The sequence below is a fragment of the Doryrhamphus excisus genome, linkage group LG1, assembly GCF_037039965.1.
Source record: "Doryrhamphus excisus strain RoL-2023G ecotype Guam linkage group LG1, RoL_Dexc_Guam_v1.1, whole genome shotgun sequence".
Taxonomy (NCBI): Eukaryota; Metazoa; Chordata; class Actinopteri; order Syngnathiformes; family Syngnathidae; genus Doryrhamphus; species Doryrhamphus excisus.
Window position 1 is genome coordinate 14,657,627 of NC_136357.1, and position 25,517 is coordinate 14,683,143.

Consider the following 25,517-nt stretch of genomic DNA (forward strand, 5'->3'; position numbering starts at 1 on the left):
CCAACACAGCCCCCAGTGTGGAGGACCCCTGAGGAAATACTGGAGTTAAAAGCTAAAGACTAAAAGCATAAAATAGGACTAAAAAAGATAAAAACATAGAAAAGTTAAAAAATATTAGTTAAAAGCCTGATTAAAAAGGTGTGTCTTTAATCTTTTTTTTAAAAATACCAACAGTCTCCGCAGTCCTGAGGCTCTCCGGCAGGCTGTTCCACAGGTGGGGGCCATAGTGGCTAAATGCTGCCTCACCGTGGGTTTTCGTTCTGGGTTTTGGTATTGTTAAAAGGCCAAAAATTGGTGAAGTAGTTATCAGTCACACCTAAAGCTAATCAATCAAAGCATGAACAGCCGTTTGGTTGCAGGAGAGGGAAATGTCAGTCAACATTGCCATCAACTGACCAAATGACGCAAAGATGCACATCTTGGATTTGAAGGGTGTCTAAATGTATACCTGCATTTTTTTATTTACTCATTACATGTTTTTGCACACAAAAATCCACATTTTCCCTAATTGGATTTTGTTTTTTGGGTGATTTTAGGTCAATGTACAATAGTAAAATAACTGTACAATCACATGTGTGATGTACTGAAAAAAAGCAAACCAACAGAGGCAAGAAAATGTTTTTAAGGTGACATATAAAGGTGAACAAGTGAGTATTTTCAAATAATTCTGAGGTCAGAATCTTGGTTTGGCTTGACACATAATAATAACACATCAGTGGGTTTAATATAAATGAACGCTGTTCAGCCACAATGTAAGTGTGCTTGATAAATAAGTCGATTTTGAATTCTAGCAAAAGCTGGATTTCATCTGACCGCTCCTTCCTTCCTTCCTTCCTTCCTTCCTTCCTTTCCTTTCCTCATCTATCTTCCCTTTCCTTTGACCTTACACCCCTCCCCTGAAGACTCCAGCAGCTGTTGGAGGAGCGAGAGAGGGAGGAGGTGGTGGAGGAGGTTGAGGACGTCAGGTTTGTTTGCTTCCACCCTCCCCACTGTCCCCGCTGCTGCTTCCACCCCTTTTTTTAGCGTATCATCATGAACCATTGATCTCACACTTGCTTTTAAGTCACCCGTCATTTTAAAAGTTGGTTTTAGTCCAAGTTCAGTTGCTGTTTTATTCAAATCTGTCCAGGTTTTGATTTGAAACATTGATTTGAAGATTTGAAACATCTACAGGTAGACATGTTTCAAAGATGATGTAATTAATGACACATTGCTATTTATCCTGTTTGGATAAAAGTTACCCAACACATCTGCAGCATGGGTTCATTTTCACTTTTGATTTGGATGGTTTAGTTTTCACAACAACCCGCTGCTGTCTTTTCCTCTATCTGTTGGTGACATTCTTATGCTGCCCCTTCATACCCTCACATCCCAAACACGAGGTAACATCATCAAACATGCTGCCTTTCCAAAGATAACATTAATGTACTACTCAATCACAAGTGAGAATTAATATCTCTGTCAAGGCAGAATTTTTGATACAGCTCTTGAATTGGATCTCATTACTGTACCTAACGATGTGGCCGGCGAGTACATATAGTAGGGGTGTCCAAGCTTTTTTCTCCAAGGGCCGAATACTGAAAAATTAAAGGATGTGACGGGGAATGAAATTCAGTCTTCTTGAGGAGGAGGAGGAACGTTTGTGTGTGGAAGTATTTACTCGGCAGACCGCTCAGTCGTGGAACAATAATCATTATAAACATTTGAAGAATCCCCTCCCGACCTAAATGGGTTGAAATGGCGAACGTTTGTGTGTGTGTGCAACTTGGGCTCGATTAGTATTTTTTCACCAGGTTGTATTATACGGCTTTAATGTAAGGAAAGTGTAAGTGACATGCAAGTTCTGAATCTAAGAAGCATGTTTATGAATTTTGAATGTAGCTCGTCTTAGCCGAAACTACATTCTCCACATACACAGAACACACTTCAGTGAGCGTCCTTCAAAATAAGAGCACCAGTGTGACCAACCACAGCAGAGTGCCTGGAGGTGGGCCGTGGGTGGAATACATTAAAACGGACCGTTTTCACAGGAAACACAAAATCCAAAGAAATACAGCTAAATAGGTGCAGATTCTGGCGGAGCTACAAAGCTTTGTGTGCTGGTTATCATGTGTAGTTGCTCTATAGAAGTCCACACCTCAATACAGATTCCCGACAAATGAGCATAATAGGTCCCCTATTAGCATATGTTGTGTTTTCGTGCTGGTCTATGCTGGTCAGGAAGGCATGGTCTAGCATGACTCTTCAGGTGTGAGGGGTTTACCAATGTACTTTTGTTGGTCTTTTAATTTCTACAATGTGCCGCTAGGCCTCACTTTGGACACCTTTGGCATATGCTTTATGATGTGTTTTATCTAATAATATATATGTTCAGGTTTCTGTTGGGTTTCTTTTGCGGCATCTCTGTGTGGAGTTTGCAGGCTTGTGCACATGGTTCTATAGCAGCAAGAATGGAGTGAGTGAACTCTTCTCTTTGTCTAAGTGAGGCGAGGTGGGGCTGCAAGCAAGCGAGCACACAGTAGCAATCGCTAGCTGCGTGTGTCATGTGCTACACTATATCATTTCTTCGACTTTGACTTTCTTCATGTATGTTGTGTAAAAAATACAGTCGGATGTCAAATCTGTGAAAGCTTGTTGTCCTGGGTTCTGTGATTGGCTGGCTCCGGACTGGTCTGACTACTACGCCTCTCACCCAGAGTCGGCTTGGATCGGCTCCAGTTCACACATGCTACATCAAAAATCATTAAAGATAGCTCAAATAGCTCAATAGCCAAAAATGGTCCCCTTAGCGCACTTTGGACACCCCCGTCCTAATAAGTAGATACGCCTTAGAGATCGGCATTATTGTTAATGACTTGCTGTGTCACCAAAAACGATGTTGTCATCTAAATTGAATAACAAAATCACAAATAGGTATCATAGTGACTCTGTGGCCTTTTATTCTTTCAGTGTCTGCAAGGAGGATTTCCCCGACAACGAACAGGAAAAAGAGAAAGAGAACGCAGAGCGAGTAAATGACGACACAGAAATGGTAAGCTTGTGGTAAGCATTTATTTGACAGTGAAAAACCTTTTTTTTAATATGTCTCCATCAGTCTGGCATTGAAAGACTCAATATTCCTCACCGTCTTGTAGGAGGCACAAGAGGCTAGTGACCACGAAGAAGAAGATGATGAGGAGGATGATGAGGACATGGAGGTAGAGGAGAGCTCCGACGACTCAGACTCTGAGTCAGACGAGAAAGGTGTGGAGTGTGGTCACTTCAAATGCATTCATAAAACACAGTTCTATTCTTGTGGCCGAAAAGTCAGTTCTTGCATGTCCCACAGAGGACTTCCAGGCCGACTTGGCCAACATCACCTGCGAGATCGCCATCAAACAAAAGTTGATTGACGAGCTGGAGAACAGCCAGCGACGCCTGCACACACTCAAGCAGCAATACGAGCAGAAGCTGATGATGCTGCAGTGCAAGATCAGGGACACGCAGCTGGAGAGGGACCGGGTCCTCCATAACATGAGTAAGAGCATTCACACTGAAGGTCCTCGTCCATGTGAAGAACTGAACAGATCCGAATGTCTTATTTTCTTCAGGTTCGGTGGAGACTGGCTCGGATGACAAGGCCCGTAAGATCAAAATGGAGTACGAGAAGAAGCTGAGCCTCATGAACAAGGAGCTCCAGAAGCTCCAGTCGGCCCAGAAGGAGCATGCGCGCCTTCTGAAGAACCAATCACAGTACGAGAAGCAGCTCCGGAAGCTTCAGTCGGATGTGACTGAAATGAAGAAGACCAAGGCACACTATTAAAATGTTTTGTAGGAGGCCATGGCTTCTATATGATGTCCTAACAGTTAGCTATTGTCCATGTTGTTTCCAGGTTCGCCTCATGAAGCAGATGAAGGAGCAGCAGGAGAAGAACAGGATGAACGAGTCCCGGAGAAACCGAGAGATTGCTACCTTGAAGAAAGACCAGCGCAAACAAGAGGTCAGTGAACAACAAGTTCTTTTCTCAGCAGGTCACTGATGCCTTTCTTGCTCTTTCTGGTCAGCACCAATTGAAGCTGCTGGAGGCACAAAAAAGGCAACAGGAGCTCATCCTCAAGAGGAAAACTGAGGAGGTGAGTTCTGCCCGTAGGCTGGAGATACCTTCCTTTCTGCATTCTACATTGCGTGCCGTGTCCATAGATCCCGTGTATGTGTGTGTGTGTGCACATGTGCGTGTGCTTGATGTCAGGTGACAGCACTGAGAAGACAGGTCAGACCCACCTCGGGGAAGGTCATCAGGAAAATCAACCTACCAGATTCTTCCCAAGAGTCGTCTCACCGCCCCCCCTCCGGACGCTTGTATTCTGGTCACACTGCTCCCAACGGCACTCGGTAGGACTCATTAATAGCAGTTCTATATAAAACATATTCTGGCATTACGGAAAGGGGGTGCACAAATTGAATTGGGAATAACTAGGTAAACATAGGCTTGAGGTGTCATCCGAAAATTCACACAAACAGGTCCTCCCCGAGACGTACTGGCAGCGTTTACTCCACAAGGATGGCTCGCAACAAGTGGCAGTCTCTGGAGCGACGTGTCTCTGACGTCATCATGCAAAGGATGACCATCTCAAACATGGAGAATGATATGAACCGCCTCCTCAAGGTGCAGCATTTGTCTCTCTTGTGTGTCTTAATGTAACTTAAGCAAGTTATGGAATCAGAGCAGGTGCTTACACATTATTTATGTAATCTCACCTTTTATTAGCAAAGGGAAGAGCTGACCAAGCGTAAGGAAAAGGTTGTCAAGAAACGGGATCGTCTGGTCAAAGAGGGGTCTGACACAGAGAAGGCGGCGCTTCCCCTGAACGAGGAGGTGGACACCCTGACCGCCAACATCGACTACATCAATGACAGCATCGCAGACTGTCAGGCCAACATCATGCAGATGGAGGAGACCAAGGTTGTGATGTTGTTTCTATACTTGGATGCTCATGTAGGCTTCTCGTAGTGCTCACAGAAGTCTTTGGCTGTTCTCCAGGAGGAGGGCGACACAGTGGATGCCTCTGCTGTGATTGGTTCATGTACCCTGGTGGAGGCTCGATTCCTTCTGGATCACTTCATGTCCATGGCTATAAACAAGGTTTGAATGCATGTATTAAAGCTTCTAAATGGGTTTGCAATGTTTGTAAACCAGGTAGCCTTTTTTCTAACATTTTTTAAATACCGTTTTGTACCTCAATGGGCAGCATTGAGTCAAACAATAATCTCCAACTATACAGAAGAATGGCAAAATACTGCCAATAATGGACACGCACATGCATGATACTGCCACCATTGTTACCTGCAGTACTGGAGAGGATATACACCTATGATCAAAATTTTAACACCAATTGGAAAAATTGCAAACAATTGACATTTTGCACTGTACATACAGTATATAGAGCTTAAAAATGCAAAAAGAAGAAATAGTAGTGAGACAACTGAAATTTGACTAAGCAAAAGAGCATGAAAGTGAACAAAGTTTGAAGACCTTTGGGGGACCTTTTAAGGATCTTTGCAGATGTTTAAATGAAGAAATTGAATAGTTAAGTTAAATAGTTAAGTTAAGATACTATGCCTTTATTAGTCACACAAGGGGAAATTTCAGGTTAATAGGAGCAAAAGTACAAGAGCACACAAAAAGTGTAGTGCAGAAATGCAATGCAAAAGAGGTGCAAATCTCGAAGGGTTGGCAGCTAGGGTGTTGGCCAACTCCTTCAATTGATAACTTGCCAGCAAAAAACACCATCTTGTGCATGTACGGATATGTGCAAATGTTATACTTCCAGCTACTGGTAACACCTTTATTAACACTTACCATTACAGACATATATATATATATATATATATATATATTTATATATATATATGCTGTACATGCTGCACTTAATTATTATTTAGAAAGTACTAAATGAATAACAGTGAATGAGGTGGGTTTTCTGCAGAAAAGGCAGGAAAATGTGCAAGTAAATACTATAATTAGACATAGACTTTCTTTATTACCATTGCACAATAACACAACAGTGAAATTGCCAACGAAATGTCTTTGCCTGGCTCTCGTGTAATAATGAGTAATAAATAATAATGTGGAGAATAAATGGATTACATCAAATATGAACAATGTACAGCATAAACAGTAATTTGTACAAATAATTTAGAATAAATAACAATAATTTAAAGTTTTGGTTGTGCGTGTGGGCAGGTAGAGGGGCTTATTTGGCATTGAGCAGTCTGATGGCCAGGGGCAAGTAGCTGTCTCTAAACCTGGTTGTTCTACAGCGGATGCTGCAGAGCCTTCTCCACCGACAGTCCATGCTGGGGGTGAGTGGGGTCAGAGTAGATCCGACAGGCTCTTCATACGCAGCGAGTGTATTTTGAGGGGAAATACAGTATGTACAGTCAATATGTGGGAGAATAGGCAAATAGGGGATCTACTGTATCTACTGTATAAGGAGGGGATCCCCTCCTTATTCCTTCACCACCAAAGCTAGTATATAGTCTGTTTGTTTTTTGCTCTTTACAACATGTTTCTTATTGCTTTTCAGCAGAAGTAATGACTACCCAGGCATCACGTAGCTCATTCGCTTGCTTGCCATGTGCTGGATCTTTGTACCAAACAGCTTTGGTGTGTTTAGGGTCTCCAGGCGGCCCAGAAGGAGTCTCAGGTGAAGGTGATGGAGGGCAGGCTGAAGCAGACGGAGATTACCAGCGCCACACAGAACCAGCTACTCTTTCACATGCTGAAGGAGAAGGCAGAGTTCAACCCAGAGCTGGATGCCCTACTCGGCAACGCTCTCCAAGGTAGACACCAGCTTTTTAGTCTTTTAGAAGACTTTTAGAAAGTGACCCACCTCCTGAAGTGTTCTCATTATTTTGCTGTTGATTTGATCATTTTGGGAAGTGTGGTTTTGATTAGTGCATTGCCTTTGTTTTGTCTGTTCCCCACGGTTTCCTTTTGTGTGGTGTTCTTGCAGAGCTAGGTAATGCCTCAGCTGGTAAGTCTTCCACGTGTGCCACATGAAGGAAAGCATGCACTTATCAGACTAACGTGACTTGAACAGGTGCATGAGGTGCAGCCAGACTTCTCTCCATTACTCCGCTGATCCTGCTCCCACCCCCCAAGCTCATCACCTGCTGCGGCCTCCATGCTTTAGCACCTTGCTAACCCCCCCCTCACAGGACCCATATGTAGATCATGTGACCATCCCTGTAGGTCAGGTGACCCCTCCAGGAGCCAAAAACTAATGAGACCGTTGACACGCCCGCTTTCTCCATGTGAACTTTAACCTCTCTTTCTTTCTCTGACCCCCACTGGAGTTCCTGTTGAAGCAGCATGGCGCTGTGCTGATGTCGCCTTCATCTGCCTCCCTCCTTCACCTTGCCTAAATTCATTCTTTCTACAAGAAGCTACCCTCTTTTCAAAATAAAATGTTGACCTTCCTCCTTTTTACAGAAAACGGTGATGACAGCAGCAGCGACGAGTCAACCGCCAGCCCCTCTGTGGATGGAAAGTAGGTTCAAGTTGTGTATTGTTGCACTTTTACTCTTTGTTCTCGTTTTTACGTTGCATTCATTGTGACTATATTTAAGTGCATAAATAATTCAATACAACTGATGTTTCCCTTTCAGCGCTGTGCCATCAGATGTCATGAAGATCTGTGGCGACACCAAGTCCAGGAGCAAGGTATTGTCTTTATTTTACTTCCACATTTACTTAATCTGCTGTAATTAATAGGGCAGCACGCCACATTCTGTTTACTTGTAACAAAATCAGGGTGTCACAAAAACAGCTTAGTATATACGTATAATACAGTAGAGGTCTACACGGAGCGGCTGGCCCCACGGCTGGCTGGAGTCCTCGGCTAATGGGGCGGGGCGGGCTGAAGAAATCTCAACATGGCCACGGCTATGGAAAACTAATATAAAAAATATTGATAGCCTCATTTGTTTCTTGAAAGGTCATCCATAATCCTTCCTTATATCATCTTTTTCACACAATTTATACTATCTTGAGCTGAAAAGAGGTAATTTAATTTTTGCGCTTGTTCGGCTGGCTGATGGCTGGCCGCTCAAATCTCACCATGGCTGTGGCTCTTGTGCAACGGCTGTGGGGCGGGTCAGCCAAGGAAAAGCACAGCCGTGTAGACCTCTATAATACAGCACGTTTATGGGAATGTTTCCCTCGGTGGTGAAGATGGCTTCAGGTTAGTTTCCTCCACCTTTCAGTGTCCCATGTGTTTGATGCTGTTGTGCAATTTCCAAACTGCCGATTTTGTGGCGTTGAAGGACAGGAGGACTTTTTTGTCTCTAAATGCCTTCTCTGCTGTCTGATGTTATCGGACTGCACTCGGAACTAGTAACAACCTTAATTTGGGCCGAGGATGATCCTGTGTCTTGAAAGACATCCAATCTGATCCTCCAGCTCAGGGATTGTGACATTTTTTGGATCTACCACTTGACTTATTTCTTCCATAACCCTCAGGATCTTTGACAAAGTTTGTAATGACCGTCTTAATGCATCCAACCTCAGCAGCAAGGGTACGCTGTGAATGACCTCGTTCATTTAAAAGGTGAAATAAGTCATATAATTAACTAGAAATTAGATATTCCGCACAACATATATTGTAGCAATTGCCAGGCTCCATGCAAATACACCCCCCATTTCCTGTGAGTCGCATAGTAATGGCATCAGAGCATTAGAATGGATGATTAGTACTTTCAGGTAATGCCATAATGTCTTCTCGTTGTTGAATAATATTTAGCTCTTTCTGACCAAGCTTCTCATTTTGCTGAAATAATCTTCCTTCCATCCATCCATCACTTCCATGTCATTAAATTTGGTTGCATCCACAGGCTCGCAGGAGGACCACCACTCAGATGGAGCTCCTGTATGCCAACAGTGACTCCGCCCCTGACTGTCACATGGGCGACTTTTCCAGTCCCATGTTGCCATTGGCAGAGACACCAGACGGCAGCGGAGATTTTGACAATTTGGGTTCATCCGTCAGAGACTTTACGGCGCTCTCGCCTGGATTCTCTTCTAAAATGGGCAGCGTGTAAGTCAGTGTTTTTCATTTACTGCATGTCATTGTGTCCCTCGTTTTTATTTTAATGTCACACTATCCCCAAACTCCAAATGAGCTCCTAGAGGACTTTTGGGGAAGTTACATGAACCTGCATGTCCCTCATCATTTCACCTTCTTGTTTTATTGTTTATTTTTCTCCTTAAAACATCTCCATCAAACGCAACAATCAGTTCGGTCTCCAGAGTGCCGTCGACCATGGAAAAGAGGGCGCCGGAGCCTTCGCCACTCTCTCGCAGGAAGACCTATGACAAGGCCCAAGCGGCTTGCGACAGGGCAAAGTTCAAGCAGATTAAACAGTAAGAGCTTGTTGACCATGCAGATTGGCTAACGTCACCAATACACACCTTTCCCGAGAAAAAGGCAACTCATTCCTGAACTTCTAACTTCAACATTGACTTTTAATTATTTCTTCACCTTAAATTTCTCATTCAACTCGCTGCATAAACGACTACTGAATTAAGTTAACCCCAAACATGATCATCAACTCTGTGGAGGACAAGTCGCTGGTTTCAGTTTCAAGTTGAATCTGTACCGGACAGATAAATATATAGATATTATCAGTTTCTCAATAATATTTCAAATAAGCGCCCAGTGGGACATGACAGAAAATAACTGAGACCCAATGGTCTTGGATAAATGGACTGTGTCCTCCTCAGTGTCGCCTCCTCTGTCATGGGACTTTTCTCTAATGATAAATAACATGATTATTCATCTTGCCATGTATTTTGGGTACAGGTCTCGGTGTCTTAACTCTTCCAACGGTGGCTTGCTGCTTGGCTCAACCAATAGATAAATACATAAACTGCAGAGATTATGATAAGTAAAACCAAGTTTTGTATAGTATGTGGGGAAAGTTAGAGCAATTCCAAAACCCGTAACTGAAGCCTGGAATAGGTCCAGATTCTGGAAGATCTAGAGAGCTTTCTCGGCAGGTTATTGTATGTAGCTGCTCCATAGGAGTCCATATCTCAACACACAGGGATGAAAATGAGCAGAGCTTGTGGCACGCATGGGGAGAACATGCAAACTACACACAGATGCCTAAGCGGAGAATCGAACCCAAGTCCTACCGATCTCCCGACTGAGTTGCCAACTGACTGACTGGCCCTAGACTGAAAAGAATTCTTCAAGTCCAAAATATGGCACACTCACTAGTGGATGGAGGGAGTGAGGAGGTGTCAACTGAAGGTTTTAGTTTTGGTTATTTTGTCTTCTTGTGCTCAGTGATCACTTTTCTTTGACATTTTTTATCCACCTTGTTCCTAATTTTCTGACCTTTCCATAGAGCTGCATGACTTTATTTGAATGTAAAAAACATTGAGATAGCCCAAACCAGTCATGGTTCATTTAAGCATGTTTTATTCTGAAAGGGGCGTCATTAACCCAGTGCCGGCCACCAAGAGCAGCCGCTCGGCATCTCTGCAGTGCGTCCACGTGGCTGAAGGTCACAGCAAGGCTGTCCTGTGTGTCGACTGCACTGACGACCTCCTTTTCACCGGATCCAAAGGTCATTACCCCACTTTCACATGGAGTCTTAACATTCGGATCAGTGCTTGATCGTGTGTATGCTTGACTCCTCCAGACCGCACCTGCAAGGTGTGGAACCTGGTGACGGGTCAGGAGATAATGTCGCTGGCCGGCCACCCCAACAACGTGGTGTCTGTGCGCTACAGCTCCAGTCTGGTCTTCACTGTCTCCACCTCCTACGTCAAAGTCTGGGACATCCGAGACTCGGCCAAGTGCATCCGAACGCTCTGGTGGGCCAAAGGGAACTTGTTATATCCAAATAAAACCACACCTATGGACAGACTGGGGGGATTTTTATACGGACAGTGGTTTATGGTGCCCCCTTGTGTCTGCAGCTCTTCGGGTCAGGTTCACGTTGGAGATGTCTGCTTGTCCACCACCAGCCGGACCGTCACCATCTCGGCAGGAGAGAACCAGATCAACCAGGTCGCTCTAAACCCCAATGGCTCCGTCCTGTATGCCGCGGCAGGAAACTCTGTCAGGGTCTGGGATCTCCGAAGGTGAGCACAGATCCCTCTGATAATAAATATTCATTCATTTATTCATTTTCTACCGCTTTTTCCTCACGAGGGTCGTGGGGGGTGCTGGAGCCTATCCCAGCTGTTTTTGGGCGAGAGGCAGGGTACACCCTGGACTGGTCGCCAGCCAATCACAGGGCACATATAGACAAACAACCATTCACACTCACATTCATACCTATGGACAATTTGGAGTCACCAATTAACCTAGCATGTTTTTGGAATGTGGGAGGAAACCGGAGTACCCGGAGAAAACCCGCGCATGCACAGGGAGAAAATGCAAAATCCACACAGAGATGGCCGAGAGTGGAATTGAACCCTGGTCTCCTAGCTGTGAGGTCTGCGCGCTGACCACTCGACCGCTGTGCCGCCCTGATAATAAATAATGAAATGATTTTGGATCCTTTTGAGAAAGATCAATTTGTTGTTCCTCTTTTGTTCAGGTTTGCATCCACTGGTAAGCTGACTGGTCACCAGGGTCCTGTTATGTGTTTGACTGTGGATCAGTCAGGGAACAACCAAGACCTGGTCATCACCGGCTCCAAAGACCATTATGTCAAGGTGTGCCATATTTCCTTGGTTCATTGAGTTTGTCTGTGCGTGCTTAGTATTACTTTAATTGCGTTTGCGTGCAGCTCTTTGATGTGTCCGAGGGCTTGCTGGGAAGCATCAGCCCAACACACAACTTTGAACCCCCGCACTACGACGGTATAGAGTCACTGGTTGTCCAGGGGGACATCTTCTTCAGCGGCTCTCGGGACAATGGCATCAAGAAGTGGGACCTGGACCGCAAAGACCTGCTACAGGTGCTCCATATATAATGAGTCTAGGATGCATCAGACATGTTTCGGTGGGAGGGGGAAATGCCTAAAGATGCATAGTTATTACTTCATGTAAAATCCTGGATAATAGCGCTGAAACAGGTCAAGGAAATTAGAGGTAATATAGACATGTTTCATTAATGTAATAATGAAATAATTCAATTAATTAACAAAAATCATTCAAATATAGGTCAGTGTTAAGTCTACGTATGATTTTTTTTTCTCATTTCTGTTTTAATACAATACACATACTATAACAAAGAGTACCTCTATTGTACTGTTATGGTGTTCTTGTTTTATGTACTTAAAAAAAAAAAAGTATTTTACCTTTCATCCCCCCCATCAGCAAGTCCCAAACGCCCACCGTGACTGGGTGTGTGCCTTGGGATTGGTACCTGGTGCGCCGGCCCTCCTAAGCGGCTGTAGAGGCGGGGTGCTCAAACTGTGGCACACGGACACTCTGGCCGCATTGGGCGAGCTCAAAGGTCACGACAGTCCCATCAACGGCATCGCCACCAACAGCGGACACCTATTCACCGCTTCTGAGTGAGTCCCAACACACACACACCCACGCTACATTGTCCCTGTAGGAGATGTCGCCACATGACATTCATTCATTTTGTCTTCGGGCGAGAGGCGGGGTACACCCTGGACTGGTCACCATCCAATCACAGGGCACATATAGACAAACAACCACACTCACATTCATACCTATGGACAATTTGGAGTCTCCAATTAACCAAGCATGTTTTTGGAATGTGGGAGGAAACCGGAGTACCTGGAGAAAACCCACGCATGCACGAGGAGAACATGCAAACTCCACACAGAGATGGCCGAGGGTGGAATTGAACCCTGGTCTCCAAGCTGTGAGGTCTATGTGCTAACCACTCGACCACTGTGCAGCCGCCACATGACATACATTACCTTATTTCCACCAACTCAGTCAGTCATCAATGTGAAAATGGAAGATGGCAGGGATTACGCCCCGAAATTCCCAAAAATAATTGTAAAAAAATGATTGCCCATGGGCAGGGACGGAGTGGGCTTGTTACATTTGTTACATTAAGCCAATACAAGGCTTAATAAACAAATGGCGTTACATCATTTTGACATCGTACATTGTCTTCCAGTGACCGCACAGTGAAGATCTGGCGTGCCCGAGGAGGACTGGACGGCACCTTAGAGGCGGCGGACAATGCAGACGAGGTGGCTAGTATTTGAATACGGCGCTTCCTGCTGGTTGACCTTGCTGGAAGAACCCTGCTGCTATATCCCATGATTTGGCGCTGCCCTGCACTTTGACCCCTTGGCTTGGCTCGACCCCAGTAATTGACCTTACACTAAACACGCACATCATACAACATCTCATGGTGGTTGTTATTAGCATCTTGCTGATCAGCACGTCATGGGTTGGTAGCTGGTCTAAACAACCCAGGATGTCCTCATGTCTCATGTGTGGCTTCATGTCCTCCTGCTCCTAATTTAGAGCTCCATCTCTTGGAGAATACGTGTCACTGCAACATTCATGTCCACAGTGGACAGGGGTGAGACACTTCCTGGTTGAACCTGATGGGATGTATTTTAGTTTACAAGTTCTTCACGTGTTGGAAGTCTAGACTTGATTGTGTTGCGCCCTGCCCACAAGGCATTAAGTAACCGCGTGATGCCAGTTGTCTCTACTAAGAGCAGCATTTGAGGATGTTACATTCTACGTTAGTATTGTTATGGTCCACGCTGCATACACATATTTATACATTGATGTAGTGACACTGTCTGTATGCCGTACATGGACATGTTTCTTTACATGTGGTCCACCCTGTACACTCATGTTAACCTGGTCTACATCATACATCATACAGGCATGTAGACATGGTCTGCACTCACTATATTTACTATGTTGACATGCTCTGTGCTCACTTTAGGTAAGTTGATATCATCCATCAAATTGGCAGCACACATATTTTACATAATGTACAATGACAAGGTCCGTGCTTGCTTAATTAGGGTGGTATAGTCCACGCGCGTATGTTGCCATGGTCCCTGTTCATTAAAAATGTTTTTGAAATGTACCACACTCGCTCTATGTACTTTGACACGTTCTGTGCTCACTTGATGTAAATCGTTCTAGTCACTGTCACATTGTCAGTACATCTATTTTATGCTCAGATATGTAGACAATTATGACAACACAATACAATACAAATGTCGACATGGTTCTCACTTACCACACTTGCAGTGGCACTATATGTGCTCACATGTATATTGATGTGATCTATACTGACTACATATGTACGACACGGTCCAGTCAATACATGTATGACTACAGTGTCTGTGCCCGTTTGATGTATGTTGACCGGGTCCGCGCTCAAATGGACACATGCCTATGTTATGTATGTCCATTTTTTGCGATATACACAATCCTTGCTGTGGCAATGGTCCACACTCACTCACTTGTGTGTTGGTGTCTCCTCACATCAATTAGAGGGCTTGTCTTGGTGCACTGCAGGGGATGTCCACTGGTTGCCGTAGCAATGTACTATGTATGTACAGTGTATTTATGTCACAGACCTTTTAAGCGAGGAAAAGCCTTCAGACTCTGATTGTCACATGTTCGCTTCAGTAACACTTGTCAGGATGATGATGTCATGGTGTATTATGACATATAACTGAATGTTCCTCACATCCTGTGGGACCACCAGTTTGAACGTAGGAGGAAGCCATGTGGGACTTCCTCCACTGAAGCCAAGGACTGTATTTAATGAATTCATGCTTAGACTTTAGTTTTCCTTTGGTCCGCTGTCTCCCCCTCCCCATGCCCCTCATTTGCAACTATAGAAGCCATGTTCCAAATGGCCGTTTGTGTAGACATTCAAATGTCAGATGATGCCTGCTGAGAATAAACGCCATCTGTCAAAAACAAACATCTCCCTCAGGCTTTCTTTACACAGTTTTGTCGTTGAAATGTTCTTTTAGGCACTTTAGAAATGCTAACAAGGTCACTTTGCAACCTTTTCCTATTTTGTGTCCCAAACAGGAGGAAAACTGACCTTTTATACGCCGTACTTGGACATCGTCTTTAATTTGCAACCTGACATCTGCTGTTGGTTTTGTGATCCCACCAAACATATTCATTGTTGTCCCCCAGGTAATAATCTCCTTTTATGAATTTTGGCTACACAGAAGACTGCATGTGTCTATGAAATGTGAGCTACCACCTATGTCCTCCAGATGGCAGTAGTGTCATAAAGGTTGACCAATCTTTACCAATCGTACTCACAACTCTGATAAATAGGTAGAACAAAGTTATTAAAACAAAGTTCCTCTCACTTGAGTGTACCAAGTAAAATGTAAAGTTCTGTTTACTTGTTTTTTTCAATTATCTCTGTTTGCATGTTTTTTAAATAAGATTAACTCATTAATTTTACAGTGTACTTTTATTAAAAGCCTGATTGGAGCTTTGTTGATGTTCAAAGCCACGCCCAGCATAAACACCTGACTTTTTGTGTGTTTTTCCTACAGTAAAGACAATGAAAGCTCTTCTGCTGTGTTGTTGGATGCTCAATATCAACCCCCCCCCTTCCTGACCGCACCTTTCATGCTTACTAATCCTCATTTAAAAACAGCGCGGGTAGCCCTTTTCAACGTTGCAGATGCGTGCACATTTTGCAAGTCTGCTCATTGGCCCTCAGAGGCAAAAGAAATGAAGCTGCCTCAGCACAACTTCTCATGAGGAAAGACCCTTTGAACACAGCAAAAAAACACCAAAAGGCCATCAGTGTCAAGGTGCAATCTCTTCTGAATGGAATGTCTGAGTAAAAGTTGCACGTATTTGCACTTTTAAGTCATTTCTGTGTTTTTTTTCTCTCCATGCAATGGAACCTGGAAAGTCTTAATAGCCCTCAAAGGAATTCACAATTGTACCGACATGTTTAGAAAGACAAGGAGGGTCAGACAGACAACCAGCATGAGTAACAGTCAACTATGTCAACTTAGTTAACAGTTGACATAGTCTGTGACTTATGCTCTATGACTGTTGACATGGTGCGGTAAAACCAATAGTGTCTATTTCATAGTTACTATACATGTTTCCTGACATGGGCTGATACCATAATGATCGGTGGCCAATCAGTTGGAGCACCCCGAATATACTATAAATTTTAACTGCATATGCACTGCCATTGTGTTCTGCGTCATTGTGGTGCATTAGACCAATCTATCAGTGCTCTGTTGTATTCACTCCTGCTACCAGGAGAGGGTATTGTATATGTTGAAGACGTGTACAGCTTTGTCTGTGTGTTTACCTGCCTGTATAAACATTAGACGAAGCAAAACAGTGAATCTTTGGTTTAAGGAGTTGGACGAGAAGGAGGACAACGGTATATGTTTTAACAAAGATACAAAAACGCTACAGCTGAAAATGCCCCAAGACAAAGCACGGTCAGACCAGTGAATGTGGTGAGTCACTTAATAACTTACTGTGTCCAATCTAGTAGATTGATCATTAATATTCAAATGAAATTTTAAATTTGAGAGTGATTCAAATGTGAGAACATGTTATGCCTGTCTAAGAAAAATGTATTAAGTGTATTGTGAGGGGATTTACAGCCTTAAAACATATGATGATGGGAGAGGGCAAGCCTCCAGCTTGTTCCCGGGAATGCCCATATAAGGAAGTCTGGCTTACTGTGATGTCACAGTGAGCCGCAAAAAACTCTCTGAAACAAGCGCTTTCAGAACTATTCCAAACTTTGTTCAGGGCTCACCTCTAAATGTGGAAATGTCGTTATCTGAAAATATGGCATGGTACATTTATACATCAGAAAAAAGGAAAAAGCATAATTGGTCCTCTATAATGCACTTAACAATCATTTGATGAGCATTTTAAAGAGTTTTTCATACAAGTAGTAGCAGTCTGATGCAGTTTTCTGTTTGTACTTCTTCCAAAGATGCTTTGCCTCATAAAACCATGTGATAGTTTAAAACTAACTCTGATCAAGGCAAGATTCCTCTTCAAATGATTGCCATTAAAGGCACCCTTGATGAAAACTGAGTTTGATCTGATAAGAAAAAGTTGTCATATGACAGCATCGACTTTCTAATCCAGTCAAGCAGCGATTAAATGTTTCGTTTTGTGATTATTTCCTTGCAGCATAACGTGTACTTGTCACCCGGTGGAAGGAGGCAGCAATTAAAAGTGACAAGCCGAGACTTTACACATTTACCTGCCTGCTGACTCTGCATATATTTACACAACCTCGTTGCACAAGAAAACACCCGCTTGGTCCTCCTAAATCTCTCAGCTTCACGCTGGGTGAGTTAATTGGCTTTTGTATTGCTCAAGTTGTCATGTGACCACAGTTAGGCTGAATGACTAATACTTGTGGGTATTTTGCTCCACAGATGCGCCGCCATATTTGTTGTCTTTAACGAGAAAGCGACTTACCTTTATGCTACACTTATATCTTTGAGACCTCAGTAGCTTATTGCCGCCTCTTGTGGAACAAAGTGGTACTGCAATCACCAAATTGACTCTCTTTACTTAGAGAAAGTATTATTTTATCTTCATTTCCAAATTTAACTTGAAGAAGTAGCACTGGAGGTACATTTTAGCATTTGTACTAATCGTCACTAGCACATCTTATCAGAGGTGGCAAGCAGCTCGATAGTTTGCCATCCTTGCTCTGAGCACGTCCAAGGTCATCTTCCCAGATGGTCCATGTTCAAACCATCTGCCACACACTCACAGCTGGACTTTCAAACCACATTGGACGCCTTGTAACAATACACCGGCCATTATAGCTATACGCCTCCATGTTGTTTAGCTTTGGAAGGCACCTGATGTCATCTCCGCAACTATTTTCTAATAAAAACATGGGCTACTGTTACTGAAGTTACCCACACCAAGCTAAACTCTGAGCCTCCAACGTCACCCTCTGTTCGTCCGCCACATAATATGTAGACGACATTGAGTAATATATGAGTGTAAAGGTGACTATAGGTGTGTTCAGGTCTCGAGAACTCTAATAATGTTAAAAAAATGTATTTAGAAGGTTGTAAACAAGTATACAATGGTCTAAATACAAAAATATATCATTTTTAAATATGGAATCCACCATTTCTTTTTCAAGAGGTTCAAGGTTAATGGGTAGAAGAATCACAGCCGCTAGGGGGCGTAATTGGCGTTTGTTACGAGTAGTTTATTTTAATTACATTTCAAAAGTCTCTATTATTTATTATTATTATCTTTGTGGATATTGTACACCGTAGGTGTTGCTGTATGATATATATTGTAATTAAGTTAAACAAACATGAATGGTTTGACTTGATTCAGTGACACAGGTATGAATTATAGTAAGTGATAACTAATGGCGCTTTAAGCCTCAGCCTATTGAAATGTCAAACTCGAGCTGTCTCTGTGTGTGCTATCGTGCACGCCCCTCCTCCCTCACGTGCATGCGCGCGGCAAACCGTGAACTCGTGAGCTTTCTCATCCTCCTCCTCTTCCTCCTCTTCAGACTCGAGCAGGCTTTCCCCGCGTAAAGAGCCTCACGTCACCACTGAGGTGGGCTGCGGACCCTCCTTGGGGACATCAACTCCCGCCCCTCCAATCCCCATAGACAGCCCCCCCTGCAGGATCTCCTCGTCGTCCTGGTTGTCCTCTCACACACGCGGCTGCTGCTGCTGCTGCTGTGTCCGGGGCGAGCATGGCGTGTATCGGGGACGCGGACCCCTTCACCGCGGCCATTCCCGCCACCAAAGTTGAACTCACCGTGTCGTGCAGGTGAGTACGCACGCGCATGCTTTGCCTTGTGTACTTGCACAGTCGTTGAGATGCACGATTGCTTGCTTTATTGCCTTAAATGCAATGCGAGGCGCGTGCGGGTGTGCTAGTGGGGGCTGCCTGGTGTTGATTTGGCGCCAAATGTCATCATCTGGCAGCTGGCACGTGAGCTGGCGCGCTTGTGGGGCGCCAACATGGAGTCAGTGGTGGAGAGGCTTATTAAGGTAACTAATACGTTTATTGGTGTACTTATACTACTATTGGAGGAGTAGTACAAGTACTCCCAGTAGTATACAGTATATATGTATATGTATATATATATATATATATATATATATATATATATATATATATATATAATCTTAGAAACAGTATATAATGTTGTTAAATTAAAAGTAAACATGAATGTTTTTGTAAAGGATTAATTTTGAATGTGTACATAATGTCTGGGTCTTGAATGACGCCTTTCATCACCCTGCATGCATGATTGTAGAAACATTATTATTATCCAATTATATATGGTTACTGATGATCGATTAACTGATTATTCTGACATCAGTATGTGTAAGTACTTGACATGTAAACATAGCCATGTTTTTGTCTATTAAGTCCTAGTTTACTCTTTTATTACTAAAAAGTGTCTGCTTAAAGGGGAACTGCACTTATTTGGAATTTTGCCAATCATTATGTAAAGCATGAACACATATTTACATCCCTTTTCTGTGCATTATAACACGAGAAAACAAGTTAATATGCTTACAATGCTGTCATTGGACACACCCATTCTGACTATGAAGCCCTCTTAGAAAACCCTCTAACAATGTTGCATGGTTTGATATCCATTCTGTGATCATGCATTAAAACGTATACTGATGATAACATGTAATAGTTGTAGTATCTTGCCGTATTTTGATTATTTAAAATGCTACCAAAACTTCTTTCAGAGGGTGCACATACTAGTTCCGTCAACAACAGTAACAAACATACGTACAACGACAACACTTACGATGCCCGCTCTCCCTGAGATGGCTGTGTCTTCCAGCACAAGACGTGTGCTCCTGTCCTTAGGTAAAAAATGTTGACGGCAAACCAGCATCTTGTTGAGTCTTTGTAGCGAAATCGAGAGCGAGATATCCATTCTTCTGTCTGTGGATGCTGCTGAGACGAGCGATTAGCAATGTGTCGTGTTAGTCCGCGAGATAAAAATAGTTTTTGATGTTAGCTGCTACAATAATATTATGGCTGTAGCTTGGTTAATATACAAGTCAGTTATGTAAATGAAACACTGTTGGCATTTTTTTTGTTTGTTGTGGGATTTAGCATCAAAATTGGTATCTTCCATGACGTCCGTTGCTAGATAGCTTATATTAACTTGTTTTCTCACGCTAGAATGCACAGAAAAGGGAAAGAAATACGTGTTCATGTTTCACATAAGGATTGTGAATGATGGGCAGTTCTCCTTTAAGTCGACATCGCCATACATAGTGTACCGCTTCTGTTGACAAAATGTGTGAACCAAAGGGGTCATTTTTACAAAAAGTGAGTCCTCAGGTAAGATAATATATAAAATATCATATGAAAAGAAGAATCTAAATAATAATACGCACAAATGGAGGAATGCCATGTCAACAAACAAGGATCCTTTATTATCAGCCATTGCCTTTATGTCTATGGTCAACGTCAGAAGTAAAAGTGCAAGAAATGGCTAGTTCTGTCATGTCGACATGAGTGGCGTTGACGTAATGGACTGTATGTAAAATGACACCCTGTGCTACAAGATACCCACTGGCTAGCATTGTGGTTGCCTACTGCCATGTCTGTGTAGTTAAATCACAACAATGCTGTTAGTGATTCATTGTTCGCAGATACTGATCTAACAGCAGCCAAACGCAACACAACCATCAGCCATTTCTTTGATCGATTGTTTTCTTGCAACAAGCCGAAACAAGTCTTCTTCTACTTCTCCATCTTCCCTGTCTTTTTACTTCTTTCTTCTCGTCCTTCATTTTCTTCTCCTATTTCTTGTCCTTCTGATAATGGTAATGGTTTCATTTGATTTGAACATGCATCAGGTTACAATGGAATGCATCACATAATCAATTGACAGTTCCACATGTCCAAAAGGAGTAGGAAGAAGCAAAGCTTATTGTCCTCCTCCCACTCCTGGTTTATGTACTTCTTTTTTGCCCTTGTTCTTTTTTCATCTTCTCCATTTATAATCTTCTTCTTTTGCTGTCCTCCTTTTTTTTCTTGTCTATGTTCTTATTTTGTTTCTGTTCTTTTCTTCTCCTTTATGTTTTGTTCTTCCTCTTCTTCTTCTTTTTCTTTCTTTGCTTAGCTCCTTTTTGTCCTCCTCCTTCAATATTGTCCTTTTTTCATCTTCTCCTTTTCTCTTTTATTTTCTTGTCACTCCTCTTCTTTGTCGCCTCCTTTTCTGCACTCCCCATCCTTTTTTATCTCCTTGTCCTTGTCCTCCTTCTTCTCTGCCATCTTCTGTTTTCACCATATTCATGTTCTTGTCCTCCCTTCTCCTCCTCTATCTCCTTCTTCTTCCTGTTATACTTCTTATCCTTGTTAATCTCCTTCTTTTTTGTGTCCCCTTCCTTTTTCTCTTTCTTCATATCCTTGCCCTTCCTTGTTCTCTTCTGCTTCTTTCTTGTCCTTGCCCCTCCTCCTGTCTCCCTGTTTTCCCATTCTCCTTCTTTTTTTGTCCTTCTTTTGTACCTCTATTTTCTTGTCCCTCTTATCCATTTTCTCCTTTTTTTCCCTGCATCTTTTTCTTCATCTAATATTGTCCATTAGGACGCAAAACAATGTGTGTTGGATGTTTGTTGTGTCTAAAAAGTGGAAGTGTTATCGTGCTGATGATAAAAGCTCAGTAAGATAATGACCTTAAACATCACAGCCACCGGAATCAAATAAATAGATACATACGGAGACGAAATTATCGTAGCTTTGATGGCTTGCTCGTCTTTTCTTCCTTCAATTGTGCATCAATGTCATCAACACCACATGCAAACAATCTTGCTGCTGATGTGTTAATGTGCGTTGTGCGTTTTTGACACATCATTGGTTTGACAATGTGGGAATGGGAAGGCCAATTAAAATAATGTTAAATATAATAACAAATAATGTATTAATAAAAGTTTATTTTAAAATATGTAAAAATGAATAGAAATATTGTGAATAATCAAATCATAAATAGATATGCTGGTCCCATCCTGATATTTACGTGCAGGGATTGTTCCTGCTGCTTTGCAACTAGTAAAGAGTTCTTTCCACATCCTTGCCACCACGGAAATGACTTTTCTTCAGCAAAGACATTAAGGCATTAAGTTTCACTTTAACACGGCAAGGTGTTGTTACCGCCCTTTGGAACCTCGGTGCTTCATCAGCTGGGCTGCTTTTTTTGGGGGAATTTTGCCTTATGCCTAATGTGAAACATAAACACATATTTTTTTTCCCTTTTCTGTGCATTGAGAAAATTAGTTAATTTAAGCTAGCTTACAATGCTGTCATTTGTATACACCTATTTTGACTATGATTCCCTCTAAAAAACCCTCTAACAATGTTGCATGGTTTGATATCCATGCTGTGATCATGCATTAACACGTACACCAGGGGTGTCCAAACACACGGCCCGCGGGCCAAATGTGGCCCGCAGGACTTGATATGAAAGTTTAATGTTTGATATGGATGCTTAATGTTCATGTTTGATTAATGTTCATGTTGAAGGTTAAATAACTGTTAATAGTTATCCTCCCTATCCGTGTGGAAGTGGTAAGTTTTTGGCTGTTTAAGTTTAAAGGAAATAACTTGAAGGCTACCGTTTAGGTCGCTAGCTCTCCAGTTTGCGAGTTAGCATGTATCTCAAGACCCTGCAGTTGCGCAATATGTTGTAAATAAAAAGAGTATAAATGTGACGATAGTCGTGCTTTGTCATGTCTACAGGGCTCTAATAATGCTTTGTTCATTTTAATCTGAAAAAAATAATTTGTCTACCCACCAACTATATGTGGTTTCTTAAGTTTTTATTATTTGCCGTTTTATCATTATTATTATATTTATTTATTTATTACTGATTGATTGATTTTCTTTATTCTTGATTTGTTTATTTATTTTTCATCTTATTTTGTGCAGAAAAATAAAAAGTAAGATATTTGAGAACAGTGGAATGTTTTATCAGAGCTTTTCTTGTAGAAAATTGGAACCAAAGCAAAGTTTTTTTTACATATTTGTGTTTTTAATAAATGCTTTTTTTCTTGGTTTTTTTTTTGGGAAAAGGCCCAGTCTCACCCAGACCCGAGCACCAGTGGCCCCCTAGTAAATTGAGTTTGAGACCCCTGACGTACACTGATGATAACATGTAATAGTTGCAGTATCTTGCCACTACCAAAACGTCTTTCAGAGGGCGCACATACTTCTGCTAGTTCCGTACACAACAGCAGCATACGTACATACAGCGACAATACTTATGATGTCCGCTGTAATTGGGATGGCTGTGTCTTCCAGCACAAGACTTGCGCTCCAGTCCTCAGGTCAAAAATGTGCACAGTTGTAGGAAAAACACATCATCAACTCTGCTTTTTTTCTGTTTAAAATGATAATTTGTAATTGTATAAGTCATTTTCTTATCACTGAAAGCATTCATAGCGGTATACCAGTATATAAAAACTATCGGCAACCCTAATGCCAATATCATTAATTCCTAAAACCAACATTTGGACACTCCTGTCTTAGATAGTTTCAGCAGTGTTCCTTTTTGCAGAGTTCTGTGTAAAAGGCACAGGTGGGATACATGTTCTGGTCAGCTCTGATGCGGTTATGTTGCTTTGTAAAAGGGGCTAATGTTTACTCCTCTAACAAGCACACAACGCCTTTTTTCCCATCTTAGCTCCTGGCAGAGTGGACACCTCAGTTGGCTCCCCCACACAGTGTTCCCATGGGTGGGTGGGTGGTGCGATTTTGCCACTTTGGCGTGTGTGCTTGTTGACAGAGCCAGTGAAGCATCATCCAGTGGAGAAGGCTTCACGTGGACGCTCAAGCAGAAGGACTGACAGATTGATCAGCTCCCATACTGTCACTCACACACACACGCATCAACAATCGGAGCGACCACGCAGATGTTTGCTCCCGGGAGTTCCGTTAGCACTGAAAGATCACCTGGTGGTGTAAGAGCGGTAGAGCTGATGGCAATGGCAGCGCAAAGAGAGATAGTCGTGACCTTTTCGGGCCACAAAAGGTAGAGAGTGTGCGTCGTCGAAGAATTGACGCGTTGTGATGCGGCGCTATTGAAGCCGCCCGCTGACCCGCTGAGAGGCCACCGTGTCACAGCGCATGCTTGGCTTTGTAAACCTAACGTGAAGAAAGAGACAGAAGAAGAGGGATGCTGCATGCAAATAAAGCCTGGCATGCTGCAATGTGGCCCCATGAACAACAACAAAGTCAACTTTAGAGAAGTCAGTGTACAGCTTGGATATCGGTGTAGAATTACTATCCACTCAAAATGAGGCAACACTAGGTCTGCAACTATTTTTTAATAATCGATTAATCTGTTGATTTTTTTATTAATTGAATTGTATTTATTTAATAATTAATTGAAGTGATTAATTTGAGTAATCAGGTAATTTTTTAAATTAATTATATTATTAAATAATTTCCACCCTCGGCCATCTCTGTGTGGAGTTTGCATGTTCTCCCCATGCATGCGTGGGTTTTCTCCGGGTACTCGGGTTTCCTCCCACATTCCAAAAACATGCTAGGTTAATTGGCGACTCCAAATGTCCATAGGTATGAATGTGAGTGTGAATGGTTGTTTGTCTATATGTGCCCTGTGATTGGCTGGCGACCAGTCCAGGGTGTAACCCGCCTCTCGCCTGAAGACAGCTGGGATAGGCTCCAGCACCCTCACCCTTTTTGTTGGTCCAGGAACCTGAGCTGTTGGAAAAATTAAGAAATGAATGATAAATAAAGAAATGCAAATCAGAAAACCAAGTAAGAGGATTTGTTTTGAGATTTGTGAATGACTGTAAATGTATCCTATCCATACATCAGCAATGAGAACAAGTTTGCCATACGTTAATTGCACTCTTCACTTCCTTGAAAGTCTCTTCAGATTTCCTCTCCATGAGCTTTGTAAAATATGTCCTTGAGGAAAGAGTGTAACCTGGATTAAAGGTGCGGATCATTGTACTGAAGCCTTCGTCTTCAACCATGGACAGAGGCCTCATGTCAGTAACAATCATGTTGAGATTGCTCTCAGTCAAGACAGCTGCTTGCTGTGGTGTGCATGTCTTTCCCATCATGGAGAGTGACGTATAAATCGCACGACACAACGAATCAATAATGACATTTGTTGACAACACTTTTAGTGATAGATTTTTATTTATTGCATCAATTTTTTGTTGCAACTGTAGACAATACAGAACAATTACAGTGTAAATAGATTGCGTCAGTCTGTGGCTATACGAGTGGTGCTCGGACGGGGGAGCTGGGGTTCATTGAGGAAAATATTGTGACCTAAATAGCTGGCAACACAAGTGAATAGTAAGATATTGGTGTTTTACCTCCAGTCAAGCATGGTGGTGGTAGCATCACATAAAAGTACACATGAGTGCTGTGAACACTGGAGGAGCTGCGGTTAATTGAGGAAAATATCGTATTGCCTGGCAACTCTAGTGAATAGTAAGATATTGGTGTTTTACCTCCAGTCAAGCGTGGTGGTGGTAGCATCACAAACAAAGTACACATGAGTGCTGTGAA

The 25,517-nt window shown here is 42.6% G+C and overlaps 2 protein-coding genes across 5 annotated transcripts in view; both read left to right on the forward strand.

The window, feature by feature from the left end:
- The window catches only part of kif21a (kinesin family member 21A), a 32,923-nt gene extending 18,028 nt beyond the window's left edge, over positions 1-14,895 (forward strand). The window contains exons 12-35 of one of the 4 annotated variants that reach the window (XM_058076676.2): positions 903-965; positions 2,950-3,031; positions 3,135-3,243; positions 3,329-3,517; positions 3,591-3,790; positions 3,873-3,980; positions 4,045-4,113; positions 4,230-4,372; positions 4,502-4,646; positions 4,749-4,943; positions 5,022-5,123; positions 6,658-6,823; positions 6,997-7,017; positions 7,476-7,533; positions 7,652-7,706; positions 8,876-9,078; positions 9,279-9,404; positions 10,479-10,615; positions 10,691-10,865; positions 10,971-11,135; positions 11,597-11,714; positions 11,789-11,959; positions 12,321-12,520; positions 13,105-14,895. In XM_058076676.2, coding sequence (XP_057932659.2) covers positions 903-965; positions 2,950-3,031; positions 3,135-3,243; positions 3,329-3,517; positions 3,591-3,790; positions 3,873-3,980; positions 4,045-4,113; positions 4,230-4,372; positions 4,502-4,646; positions 4,749-4,943; positions 5,022-5,123; positions 6,658-6,823; positions 6,997-7,017; positions 7,476-7,533; positions 7,652-7,706; positions 8,876-9,078; positions 9,279-9,404; positions 10,479-10,615; positions 10,691-10,865; positions 10,971-11,135; positions 11,597-11,714; positions 11,789-11,959; positions 12,321-12,520; positions 13,105-13,195 — 3,091 coding nt within the window. In that variant the 3' untranslated portion in view covers positions 13,196-14,895. The remainder of the gene's footprint in view (positions 1-902; positions 966-2,949; positions 3,032-3,134; positions 3,244-3,328; positions 3,518-3,590; positions 3,791-3,872; positions 3,981-4,044; positions 4,114-4,229; positions 4,373-4,501; positions 4,647-4,748; positions 4,944-5,021; positions 5,124-6,657; positions 6,824-6,996; positions 7,018-7,475; positions 7,534-7,651; positions 7,707-8,875; positions 9,079-9,278; positions 9,405-10,478; positions 10,616-10,690; positions 10,866-10,970; positions 11,136-11,596; positions 11,715-11,788; positions 11,960-12,320; positions 12,521-13,104) is intronic. The other 3 variants (XM_058076673.2, XM_058076675.2, XM_058076674.2) reach the window with 3 other exon arrangements.
- A 3,592-nt stretch (positions 14,896-18,487) lies between these two features.
- LOC131131723 (copine-8-like) overlaps positions 18,488-25,517 on the forward strand; it is a 59,834-nt gene continuing 52,804 nt past the window's right edge. Inside the window, exon 1 of the mRNA XM_058076682.2 lies at positions 18,488-18,755. Coding sequence (XP_057932665.1) covers positions 18,679-18,755 — 77 coding nt within the window. The 5' untranslated portion in view covers positions 18,488-18,678. The remainder of the gene's footprint in view (positions 18,756-25,517) is intronic.